At 39.8% G+C, this 13,563-nt stretch overlaps 1 protein-coding gene across 3 annotated transcripts; it reads right to left on the bottom strand.

Moving 5' to 3' along the window:
* Positions 1-263: 263 nt before the first annotated feature.
* On the bottom strand, positions 264-13,502 carry stag2a (STAG2 cohesin complex component a). 3 transcript variants are annotated; one of them, XM_057323808.1, is made up of 35 exons: positions 13,487-13,502; positions 13,022-13,178; positions 12,266-12,374; positions 11,629-11,704; positions 11,373-11,513; positions 11,153-11,249; positions 10,369-10,445; positions 10,051-10,255; positions 8,970-9,121; positions 8,790-8,863; positions 8,496-8,619; positions 8,299-8,397; positions 7,610-7,689; positions 7,420-7,527; positions 7,122-7,230; positions 6,892-7,009; positions 6,685-6,788; positions 6,398-6,490; positions 6,077-6,166; positions 5,565-5,768; positions 5,390-5,460; positions 5,041-5,128; positions 4,881-4,961; positions 4,720-4,812; positions 4,469-4,640; positions 4,010-4,137; positions 3,820-3,921; positions 3,596-3,744; positions 3,330-3,458; positions 2,586-2,788; positions 2,256-2,490; positions 2,087-2,179; positions 1,870-1,996; positions 1,662-1,739; positions 264-1,519 (listed from the first exon to the last, which is right to left on the bottom strand). In XM_057323808.1, the coding sequence occupies exons 3-35, from the start codon at positions 12,301-12,303 to the stop codon at positions 1,496-1,498; spliced, it is 3,762 nt and encodes a 1,253-aa protein (XP_057179791.1). In that variant the 5' UTR covers positions 12,304-12,374; positions 13,022-13,178; positions 13,487-13,502; the 3' UTR covers positions 264-1,495. The 3 variants fall into 3 exon arrangements, with proteins under 3 accessions (XP_057179791.1, XP_057179782.1, XP_057179801.1); XM_057323799.1 differs by lacking the exon at positions 13,487-13,502 and having other exon boundaries at positions 13,022-13,288; XM_057323818.1 differs by lacking the exon at positions 13,487-13,502 and having other exon boundaries at positions 12,266-12,349; positions 13,022-13,288.
* Positions 13,503-13,563: the final 61 nt, after the last annotated feature.

The raw sequence follows: 13,563 nt of genomic DNA, 5'->3' as shown, positions 1-13,563 counted from the left end.
CAGAAACTGTAACCGTCTTCATGGTTCATATGTTAAAATCAATAAGGAAGCAACAGATTTTTAGTTTTGGACAAAAGTTTTATCCTCGTCACATGTTCAATAAAGCATCAAACAAAATTCTAATATATAATTTGTTATTTAGTAAAATGCTGTTGAAGGCCTTATTTCTGGAAGCTGCCTATTTTAACTGCAGTGCTAAAACCATTACAGGAGTTTTTTGTCTCCCAATATTACTGAAAATGAAACAATGGACATCTTGTAAATAGAATAAAAACATCTTGGATTTATGTACAGCCCAATACATTAAAATACATACACTCACGCTTTCTGAAATAAGATGACATACGAGAGGAAATAATAAAAAATGTAAGTGTGACAAAGATATGTGAAAAACATATGGACATGTTTCCTTTCCAAACCTAAACAAAAGCTCCCTGCAGAAATGCATCTAATCATCATGGTTACATTTATCAAGATTTTTCACCATTATTACAGTCATCATTATACCAACTACACAAACCCCAAAACAACCCACGACCTGAATCCAAACGTCAATGAATTACACAAAGGGTAAAGACCAAAGAATCATTCACAGTGGAGCTTTTCCAAATTACAACTTCAGTGATTCTCTCAGGACAGATCTAGCGTAAATGAAACAGTAGGTTGGATACCAAACATAAAAACATTAAGTTAAATATAAAATCAGTAACGATTCACATTACATTACACATGTTGTGTAAAACAAATCAATATATATTTATATATAATTAATTATATATATATATATTAGAGAGATATAACAATATATTATAATAGCTAACTCTAATCTTAAAAAATAAGTAAATTAGAGATATTCTGCAGAAAGAGCTTTTCTCTTAAAATGGGGCCAATGCCCTTTATAAAGAATTAATCGGAAATCAAAGCTGAAATAAAAAGATATACCAAAATGAATGAAACCGAGTTATCCAAGTGAGGGGCAGGCTATTGAAATTTTACCCAATCAGCAAAAGCGCTTTGAGTACTCAGGACCAATAGAAAAAACTAAATCAGTCATCACACAAAACAGAAGTGAGGAATATCACCACAATGTAAGATTTAACCTGCTTCAGGGAATCCAAAACAAATATAAAAAACGCGACAGAGAAATACCGAAAAAACAGCCAGAGACACTGCAAGTCTAAACCTTTTAAGGAAAGATATAAATTTAGATTTAAATCACCTCATTATAAAGTCAATTTACAACTGATTGTCTTTACAAAATTGCCTAAAAATCAAAACTCCTCAAGGAGTTTAAAAAAAAACAGCTATTTTAAACGTCCATTAAAAAAGATCATGAATACATGAGTCGTGCTCTAAAACCTTATCTGTTCTCATATGTACAGATGGAAAGCAATGGTGTGTTTTCAGGAGCGTAAGATACACAGCATCATTATGTCCATGGGGGGAAATCAGAAGAGGAGAAACGTTTTAGTTATGTCATTGTGATTCCCACAGCTCAGAACATAGAGACATTGAGAACCTGTTAAACAAAACACGTGAATAACTTTATCAAATCAGTAATGAAGGTTGAAAAGTTCTGGTTTTTTTTCCACATTATATATATATTTATGCATTAGTAGTGGTTAAAAAATGAGTAAATAAATGGATAAATGAATGCTTACCGAGTCATCCATGATGGAGGAAGGGTCAAAGTAGTCTGGTTTCAGCTCTGATCTCTCCCTGCGATTTTTGGATGGAGGCTTAAAAGGGAGAAAATAGTGGAACAGATGTTACATGACAGTGTAACATCTGTTACACTCTTTTCCTCCACCCTGGCTGGGCATGAGCAATTTATGCTCACTTAATTGTTAATGCCCAGATTGTTCTTACCAGATCGATGTCCATGGTGTCAAAGTCCATGCCCTCATTAAGGTCATCTAGTCGCTCCTCTGATGACATCATCACATCTTCAACAATAGGTTCCTCATCATCCTCCATCAACCCGCTGCCACGGCGACTGACAAACAAGAACACAAAAAATAACATGTAATTATACCTGCGAGGATGCCTATTACTGTGTGTGTTGAGAGTAAATACAAAATCTCACATGGTGTGCTGTATGTGGCCCCTCATCTTGCCATACTGCAGATTAGCCCTGTCCTGCTGCTGCTTTTGGGCCATCATCCACGCAACCTGAGAACTAAAAACCCCAACAGATCTTAGACTTCTTCGTCAAAGTTCATGCGTGTTAGAAAAAGCTATGCACATGTGTTTACTTGTAGTCCATTTGCTGCTGCGGCTGCTGTAGAGTCTGCTGCTGCAGAGGCTGCTGTTGCGCTTCGTTGCTCATGCTGTAAACTCCCATGTAACCCTGCTCGGGGCGTGGCTTCTTCGGCTCCCGCAAGACAGTGGAGACGATGTGGGGTGATGACATCATCATAGGCGTGTGCGGGGCTGCCTGTATGCGTCCTACCCACGCGCTAACATCACTACTGCTACAGCTGCTCTCCTCTGAGAGACAGACAGACAAAGAGAGACAGCAAGTTCAGACCCTAAAGACAATTATTTATCGAAATCATAAAATGTACAACTAAACATGCAAGCACCTTCAGGCAGCTTCCTCTTGCTGGCAGTAGTTGATCTGCTCTTGCGACTGCGGGTAGAGCTTCTGCTCATGCCGCTAATGACAGACAGCGTGTCATCGTCTGTGCCCGTCTGCAGAGAATTCCGGTAGGAGATGAGAGGCAACCAGCAGTCGTCCCTCTGTAGGGCCATTTGAAATGTCATGAAGCGCTCCAGATACAGGTGCCTGACGGGGGTCAGAGAGACGGAGCGGGTGAAGGGCTGGGTTACCAAGGACTACCAACATGACAAAAATGACATGCCTGATATTATCAGTTTCAAGTTACCTTCATATTTGATGTTAAATTTAAATGATAGAAGCCATTTGATTTCAAATGAATATTTGACATAAATAAGCAACATAGGCCCGGTTTCACAGACAAGGCTTAAGACTGGTCCCAGACTAAAATGAATGTTTGAGCTGTCTTAACTGAAAAGAACTTGCCCTGACACATCTTAAAATATGTCAGTACCATTGTTTTATCTGAAGATGCACACCAGTAACATTTATTTATAAGGCATTTATATAAAAGCGACTTAAATATCCTAATTTAACTAAGGCATAGTCCTGGTTTAAGCTAAGCCTCGTCTGTGAAACCGGGCCATAGTGTTTTTATATGGTTATGAAAAAATGCCCTCATGAAATGTAAATATCTGCACTGAAAATCTCATTTAGAGGGGGACATGTATTTAAAAAAAATATTGATCAGTATGTGTGTGTGTCTTACACAGTCTTCTTGTCCTGACGCAGTAGTTTGGATGAAAACTCACTGAGGATGTCAAGGAATGCAAGGTTGAGAGGAGGACCACCCTCCCCCTGTGGACTCGGCTCTTTAAAGGCAAACTCTATTCCATCCCTGAAACAAACAAACACACTTCAGACTCTTAAACTGTCTTCAGATAAACTAGGACAATCTACATTCATTGATCATTTTCTATTCCCTGATGGTTTCAGGTTTTCCACGACTAATGCCGAATACATTTATGTTCTTACTTATGAAGCATGGCGATGGCCTCTCTGGTTTTGAGCTGATCGAGTCCAAATGTGAGTGAGAAGCGTCGGGCCAGTTCTTTAATCCCACAGAACGCAGATGTGGAGCGATCAAAGTTACAGCCCAGATCACTCAGCATCTCATTAAACAGCTGAAACACAAACACTTCGGTTACAGCTTGTTACTGGTAGAGCCAGTCTGTTTAAGAAGAGAAGCGTTGTCTTACCTGCTGCAGACTGAGGATAAGAGTCTTGGCACACTGAATCTTGTCAATCTGACGTGCTTTACTCATGGTCTCCTTAATGATGTCACCGTAATCATTATAGTACTGACCAAAGACGCAGCGAGAGAGAGAGAATCGAGGTAAGCTTCAATTGGCAAATGCAAAAGAGTTAAAGTGATGGAGTAAAACTTACTCTCATGTACTGTTTGAAGACATCTGCTGCTATCTTCATCTCCACCACGTTGTAGATGATCAACTTACAAAAGGCAGCAAGTAAATTCCTGCGTCTGTGGAGTGCTTCGATCTTGCCGGCCTCATCATCTGCAACACACACCCAAACACTCAGAATATACCAATCAAGAATAGGATCATGATCCTATTTAAGAACAACTCTGCAGTCGAAATATTATTGCTTTTGTTTTTCATCATATTTATATTCGTCTGAATGAAAACGTGCTTAGTTTTAAAAACACATACTCCTATTAAATGTAAATTAGTCAAATAATAAATGTCATTAATATACAATGAAAATCAAATAACACAGAACTTAATTAACATTAACAATCCCTCCCGAGAGTAAAATCACTTGTTTGCTTTATGGTCGGATTAATGTCTTTCATGTATCTCTTCTATATGTGGCGGTGTCGTTAACCTGTGCTGCTGTCCTCATCCTGTTCAACAAACACATGATCGAGGATAAAGTTGATAAGTTCATTCTGTAAGGATGCGTCTGGACTGAACACCAGCGGCTCTAAACTCTCCCTTCCAGACGACACAATCTGGTAACTGAAGATCAGGAGGGCATCACAAAGAATTGTGAAGGCCTGCAACACATGCACACAGTTAGGTTTCCCTGAATGCTCTGTGCTTGGGACGACTTAGGGGTGTCGCCTATGGCCTCACCTGTTCTTTCACAGCAGTGCTGATGCTGTTTAGATAACTCTGGCACATCAGACAAAATGCTCTCACCTGCCTCCGCAAGAGCACCAGATGATCCTGAAACGGAACAGGGGTTAGCAACTCACAAACATATTGACCTGGGTTTCTGCGTGTGTGCGTTGTACCTTATTAGTGGTGCCCTCTGAGAGTTTAGCCAAGTGCCAGAGTATGACATAGTGAGTGCACTGGAGTGCGTGGGCCACGATCTATAAACACGAAACGAAACAATTAAATGTACTGTGTCAAATAAGAAAATTTGACAGTGAAGAGGTTAGAGGTTAGCACCTGCTCAGGCATGTCCCCGTTTTGCAGACCAGCGTTCAATAGCTTGTAGTTGCTGGTAAAAAGGTCCCATTTAGTGAGGTCATGGGCACTGCAGAAAGCACATACACAAAGTTATGATGAAAGAACCACTTCTTATCGAAGGGAGAAACTTACAAAAACAAACACTTCTTCGTGGACTATGTGCACAATATAAACAAGTTTTTGAGGCAGCTATAGTGGGTGTCTGTGTGTACAGATTTCACAAAATCTCATAGATTTTGAAGTAATTTCAGTTCAATTTTACTATTTTACTAAAAAAAAGCAAACCATACTGATAAAGTGAAACTACCATGTACGTGTTTGTTCTTACTTGTGGAAGGCTGTGATTCTCTTAAGCGTCGACAAAACCTGATAGGCGTCATCTTCATCAGGCTCCTCCCCCTGAAAGACACAAAACAGTTCAAACTTAACTGACAAAATCATACAGAATTTTCCACACCAACAGACATTGAAAGATAATCATACGAAACACCACACACACACACCTCCTGCAGGAAATCCTCCAGCAGGCGGTGGAACTTGTCAACCTGTTCATCGATCATCTGGCTGCGGACAATGTCTACACGATTATAGATAGTAAATTCCTCATTGCACAGTGCGTGGAACGTCATGGAACAAGCCTCCAACACGTCTGTTTCTGTGTGCTTCTCCACCACGTCACGGACTTGACGGAGCAATGCATCCAGATGCTACAGGACATCAGCACAGTTTTTATAACACGCATAAAAACAACAAGATACAACCAATAACCTCCTGATTTTGAGCAATGACAGGTCAATAACAGTAACATCAAAAACCATTTATATGCTTACAACATTGTAAAATTGTAGGATTCACTATTTAGCCATCATTTCAACAAGCCCGTAGACACAAATGTTATTTTACACGTAAAGCTAATATTCTCAATACTGAGGTGGTACATTTAGCACAATATGACCAAATTAAAAGTTTAAAACTGTTCATGTTAAAACTTTTGTGTGAGTGTGTGCATTATTACCTTTTCAAGCCGGCCAGTTGTATAGATCTCCAAATCAAAATACTGAGGAAACTGCAGAAGATTTGTGACCTTCTCTGGGTCCACTGAATACTGAAAAAGAAGAGGTCCATTTAGAAACCAAACATCACTATGTGACTAAAAAGGTTTTGTATTTATATTAATATTCTTACGCAGGGAACTGTGTGGATGTGCATGGTGCATAAGGGGCCAAAAAAGTATCAAAATCAAATTTTTGAGAACTCATTTTTGAGAATCCCTGTGGATTGATTTTACATCTACTGATATATTACAAAGAGTCTGTCAGTGCTGAGAATGACTTACTTTAGCTAGTAACAGAGGCAGAGCCACCGCAAATGTTTCTGTGATCTTTGTTCGATCATCCAGTTGGGTTTTTTTTTCTTTAGCAGTCAGAACCTGCACCATTACAGAACACGCATTGAATACATACTGCACAAAGAATACACTCAACATAAAACGCATACTAAATAAACACTGTTGTTAACAGACCTGTACACACACTACACCAAAACACACCCACTGAACACGTAAACTAAATAAATGTGTGCATGTATGGAAAGTTTTTGGATGAAAGTGTAAATGAGTCGTACCCTTCTACCGGAGCTGCGTCCGATAGGCGGGTGACACTCGCACGTCTGTCTGACAGCACAGAGCATGATCTCAACAAGAGCAGCTTCCTGAGCATCTGTGAGTGCTGAAACACACACACACATCATGATGTTTTCTCTCTTCAATAAAGACACACAAACTCTTGGATGTGTCAGATGAAAGTGTGTATATGCTGGATATTCCTGTACCTTCTTCCCCAGGGTACGGCTCATCCAGAAGCAGACTGATCATACTCTCCCAGTCCTTCAGAAGCTCTGACGCACAGTCCCACAAACTGTCCACCAAGTAGGCGCCATGCTCATGAAGCTATAACACAGACATACACACTAATATCAAACACTGCCACTCATGGAATAAAATAAATCATGGCTGATATCAGGAAGAAAAAAACATTACAAGCTAAGCACATCAAGCACACCTCACTCTCCAGAAAGAACAAAACAGTTGTTCTGATGAGGTTGGCATTCAAACACTGTCTGCCTCTCCTGGGCCGCTCTTCATCCTCTGCACTGTGATGACTGAATAACCTGGAAACAAGCACATACAAAGTCTTAGAGCGTTGCATGTGGCCGAGCGGGCACATGGTGGCATTAGTCATGGTGAATCTCTCAGATGGAGATTCAGGTGCATTATGGGTAAAGGTAGGTCACTGTAGGTAGGGATTAATAAATAAAATAATAAAAAGCTACATACAGTTACAATTTCATAATACTTACTTTTTGTAGAGAAACTCCCCAGCTGCCACTGCGACAGGTCGGTGGGCGGAGTAAACCAGGTGATAGACACTCTCACAGTCTTCGGCTGTTAAGACTTCATCACTACTCCTGTGCACACACAGCAAATGGGTAAATGGACATTTCTAAGGTAAGGGCGACACCAAAATAAGACTATAAATATTGAACCCACTGCAGAACCAGCGTCAGCAGCTTAATGGCCTGAACAGCAACATCATACTCCTTATCCAAAGTCATTGACACAATACGATCCTACAGAAAAAGAGTAGAAGAGTCAAGTAAGAACATTTTTGCGCAAGTAACACTATGTCCAAACCAGTATTAGTCTGGGCTAACCATACCCAACCCACCTGAGCCATCAATAGCTATGTGCAAAATCTTGTCAGTTACTTGGTTTCTGTTTATGTCAGTGTCCTGGGTAGGCCCAGCCATAATAAAATATCATTGGATCAGAAACCCCCTCCACATACAGTAGCTGTATATTAAACATCAAATAAGTTCTGATTCTCATGATGTGTTAAGGTTCTTTAAAATGTGTGTGCACAAAATTTGTTCAAATGGTTAAAATACTGGGAGGCCAGATGTCAGTTTTAACATGAAACAGGCCTGTTTGACCCTGTACCAAAGCCTTTGAAGTTCACACCAGCGCATGACCAGCACAGGGCACACTGAAGGCGTACATCAGCCGCTAAGGAGGGGGGGTTACTAATGAATCATAAAATGACAAACAGGACACCCAAAAGACTTGTGAAGTTCAGACACTTGTTAGCAAAGGTCACATCAAGAGCACAGTTTCAAAAAAGACCTCAGTTATGGTCAAAGACGGTGTTACCAAATAAAGCATCCTGATGGAAACCTCACCTTGAAGCGGCTGGTGAAGAGTTCCAGTCTGGAGTTAAGTTCTCTGCTATAATATAAACTCTGAAGAGCTGTAAGACACTTCAGACGAACCTCACCTTGCTGGAGAAAAAGAACACAATTGAATGTTGCTCATTTCAGCATGTTATTCATTTCTTTAGTTTTGATCGGTATAAGTAATCTGTGTCAATGTTTTTCACCTTATCATACATGGTCCAGCCCACGTATTTCAGATAACTGTCGTTGAGAAACGCCTCACTGTACAACTTCATCCACATTCCAATCTCCTCAATGCAGACCACCCTAATCTCAGCTATCACATCCCTGACGCAAACGAATTTCATCTTAGAAATGACGCATATACACTACACTCCATAACATACAGTGACATTTTTAAGATTGCAGCCTTAAAAAAACATCAAAGAAGTGATTGTTTTAAAACCTTTATTAGGAGTTGAGTTGAATTCATCTTTAGTTCGGTGATGTTTGCTCACCTGTATCTGTGGATGAAAACACCTTTAAAAATGGCATTCATCATGTTCTCAATCTCATCCTGGTTCTCCTGGAGCTAAAATCACAGCCGATGAAACGTGTAAATCATGTACACACTTAAAACTGAACAAAAAACTGCATTGGGACAAGTTGTTAAAAAGTGTTTGCAAAACATGTATTACCTCTTTGCGCTTCTGCAGCAGAAGCTCTAAGCGTTCGTTAGCTCGCTTGCCAATGCTCTTATTGCGTTCCGTCTCGTATTGTCGCTGTGTGTTGTCCATGTTGATGCTCAAATTCAGAGCAACGTTCACTAAAGCGGTCATCAGCTTCATAGCTGAGAATATAAAAGATATTCACTATTAATGAACGTCATGCCTTGATTAATAATATAAATTCTACAATGTATTTTACAACAATAAACACTTGAATTAAAGGAATAGTTTCCCTATTATGGTCCCCATTGACCATAGGAATTTGTGACCCTGGACCACGGGAATATTTGTGGCAAAAAATGATCGATTTTTCTTTTATGCCAAAAATCCTTAGGATATTAAGTAAAGATCATGTTCCATGAAGATATTTTCTAGATTTCAAACAGTATATATATAAAAACTTTATTTTTGTGAGTGGATGCAGCAAAATTGCTAACAAAAGTGGACGGAAACACGCCAAAAAACTTCTGCTGTCCGCTCTTTGGGAATTACCCACTCAAGTTTGGTATGTATGTAAAGCTTGGAATTTCTGCTTTTGGGTTCATCTACTCTCCACAATGTCATTACAGCGGTAAGCCCATAGAGAGCATTAAAACAACAGCGTCTACGATTAACAACTTCAAAGGCGATTTTTTCAATATTTAGATTTTTTGCACCCTCAGATTCCAGAGTTTTAAATGGTTGTATCATGGCCAAATATTGTCCTATCCCAACAAACCAAACATCAATGGAAAGATTATATATTCAGTTTTTGTAGGATTTATAATCTCTCTCAATTTTGAAAAATTGACCCATAAAACTGGTTTTGCTATCCTGGGTCAAAAAAAATTCCTATTCCTTTATAAGTATGCATGTGGTATTCTGTGTTGCCTAGTTATACTTTATAATTAGTGTACAAAGTTTTATAACGTGGTTTAAATAGTAGGCCATCTAGTTCATGCATAAAGACGATTTTAGTAGGTCATCTTAGTATTTCACCTAAGAATTTTGCATACTGGGCACAACATACATTTCATACATACAGTTCATACATAAGTGAAAGGTCACCAACCTGCGAGGGTGCTGGTGTGTCTAAACGCTCTGACCTGCGAGTCCGACAGGCCCGTGAGGAGCGAAATGACAGTGTCCATCATGTATTCGTCATAGATGATGCTGTACTGGCACTGTCGGACCAGAACCATGATGAACTCACACAAGCTCTGTTTAAACTTTTTCCACAGCGGACCTGCCATCGCCAGCGGGTAATCTCCGCTGTCCTGAATACACACATACACACACCAATTTACATCTCGATATTCGTTTCAGCATATAACTTCCTTTGTCCCAGACATTATTCGTATTATAAACACTTCCCATGGCATTAACAAACCTCATCAAATTCCTCTGTCATTTTCCTGATGATCTCAGAATTCTGCATATGGCGGAACATCTCTGAGCTCACCGCACCTAAAAAAGCAAAAAGGGGACTCAGAAGTTTCTAAAAGTGATGGGGATATAACACAGGTCATCCCGGTCACTACACGTCTGTAAAAAAAATGCACAACACAGTTCACGCACAGTTCAAGTCACCATGAAATCAAAACTGACAATTCTTAGTTTTAGTATAGAATATTGCAGCGTTGTTTATAAATGATTTATTTGTGCACTTCATTATTTTTTTATTCACGTGCACCAATAATCTTAAATCAAAAATGTTAACCCCTGGGGAGTGGACTCATTTCTGCATCTCCCTTCCTGCAACCTGCTGCTAAAAATTAGCAAACGACAACATGGTGCTAAAGGTTTTTTTAGTAACTCCCAATTTCCAAACTGTTCCAGATGGACCAAATAAAATCCTGCCCTACATTTATGCTCATTTCAGAAGCTGTTTCACTCAGATATACACGACAGGGGAAAATAAACAATCACAAGTTTCATTTCATGCCAACTTTAAAACACACACACACACACACACACACACACACACACACACACACACACACACACACACACACACACACACACACACACACACACACACACNCACACACACACACACACACACACACACACACACACACACACACACACACACACACACACACACACACACACACACACACACACACACACAGAACAGCACAATAAAATTTACAATTTTCTAGAGAACACACCTTTACAGCCAGAGCAGTGGATGAAGAAGTTGATGAGTTCCATCAGTGCAGTGTCTCTGTCCATCTTATAGGACTCGATCCAGTCATCAACAACAGACTGCAAATTAAAAAATAAATAAATCTCAGGAAAACCTTCTCTCACACAGAAAACAGATCTGGATTCGAGAATTTGTTCACTTTTGAGATGGAGAGTATCTGAATGAGAAATGTATGCGTGTACCTGGGTGGCACTCTTGCCCAATTTGACAATCTCAAACAAACTGAGATTCTCCATGCCATTCTCCTGATGGTGGCCATTCACTCGACCCTGACCTCTCCCCTCTGATGCCTTTGTCTTTTGATTTGGGGTTTTCTTCCCCCTCTACACAGACGAAAGAAAACAAGAGAGAATATATCGTAAAATACCATTTTTAAATTCTTTCTGTAATGGCTTTAACCAGATCCGAGTGTAGATCAAAGTGCATATCTCAAAGTACCTTTCCTTTTCCAGGTTTGGCATTCCGACCCTCAAGATCTTCAAGATCGGTGTCGGAAAACTGAGAGTGTCCTTCCCTGCACAACACACAGAAGTGATTAACTTCAGTTAGATACATAGGGACAAAAAGTGATTCTGGTGTGTGCAACACAGTCGAGAAGGAGAATGTGAATGTTTGAAGATGTCTGAGAGAGCAGATGTTCATTTACATTACATTTACATTTATACACTAAGCACAATGTTTAATCCAAAGCCACTTACAGCGTATTCAAAGTATACATTTATCAGTATGTGTGCTCCTGGGAAATCTAACCCATGACTTTGGTACTGTTAGTACCAAACTCTACCAGGTGAGCTATAAAAACACAGCAAAGACTTGCATCACAATGTTCAAACCGGCAACCTTTCAACCAATCAGCTACCGAGATCCCTTAACCAATAGGCTACATACCTAAATAAAATTCAAGCATGAAACCTTTGTTCAGCATTCATCCTACACACAGACAAGCATGTGCTAAGCATCAAGACGCCTTTAGGATCTAGATATAAGCTAGTCCATGATATTCATATATGCTCCCTAGGTAGGCAGCTCTTTGTCATTTTGAGACACACACACAGTGTTTGTGTCTGGTGCTTACTGGTGGAAGTCCGCTTGTAGGTCTTGAGCTGCTATCATTTTCTTGACATCTTCTGTCCTCTCTGGAGTTTATAAGGTCTCAACCCTGCCGCACACAGAGAACCACTTAACTGGGAGAAAAAAAGCACACGCTACATCAGCATAAAATAACCAAAATCCATAACAAACCAACATGTGTTTTGAAACAATAAATGATTCAGGTTGCATGAGGTTATTCACGTGTGTTTGCGTGACATTCCTAAAAATATGTCTCTGGAAAGGGTGTGTGTTTATGTGTGACTTTAATAATAAATATCAAACATTCTGCGATCAAACACGTTTCTGTAAGCAACGTCTAATTGTAAAACATTACACAAACTCTATTTAACACATTAATACATGTCTTTATTCGTCTGACGTGAGAGGATTTATTAGTAGTCTGCTTTTTAATGTTCAGTTTGATTTCCGTAAACACGGGCTAGCATGCTAACATGCTAACGGGCCTCCCGCACCCCCAACAGTCATTAAAGCCTCCCCAAACCCACCAAAACAATTTAAAACTCTCTGCAAAACCACATTAAACTTTAAAAACCGTTACTTGAAGCACGTGAAAGTGTTTCGCTTATTCCCTCTGCTCAAATTGGACAAAGAAAGTGTCTGACATATGACCGACTCTGAGAAATTAATATCGGACGGAACTCGGTGTAAAAATCTCTTTATTTATTTTTTTCCCAAATCGCAGATATTAATGAAGACCAGCCGCCATTTCCTCCCTCACCTTCCTCAGCGAGTCCAGCAGCATCGAACCCGCCCAGAGTCGCTGCCGAACCGAATAAAACCGGACCGGAGCTCCGCGGTTAAGCCATTAAAACATGATCTTGCTGGAAGTGTCTCAGTTGTGTTTGTGTTTCGGAGCTGGAAGGGTCAGTTTGGTGCTGTGGGCGGACAGGAGTGAGAAACACAGCCCGGAGAAAAGCAAAAACACACTTATTGCGCTTCCACACACATACACCGACACACTAAAACACACGTACACACACAAACACCCACATGGGACTCTAACGTTAGCTCATTTTGGAGCAATTGTATTCTTCAGGTTTGCAATTGATAAATTATAATTAATTAAATGTAAATATAAATAGTGCGCATATGTTAATTTAATTCACGCCAGCCAAATTTGACACTTGTTTGTGTGTCAGTTTTCAATAAAGGTAGAGACTTGAAATCAAGGGAATAGGCCTACCTCAGTAAAGAAAGTTTAAACCTCCAGCTCTATAAATGACAGTCCCATGGTGAGATGGAGAAATGCGACAAAAACGC

The sequence above is a fragment of the Triplophysa rosa genome, linkage group LG2, assembly GCF_024868665.1.
Source record: "Triplophysa rosa linkage group LG2, Trosa_1v2, whole genome shotgun sequence".
NCBI classification, from domain to species: Eukaryota; Metazoa; Chordata; class Actinopteri; order Cypriniformes; family Nemacheilidae; genus Triplophysa; species Triplophysa rosa.
The sequence above is the reverse complement of the archived record's forward strand: the minus strand, read 5'-3'. Positions and strand labels throughout refer to the sequence as shown.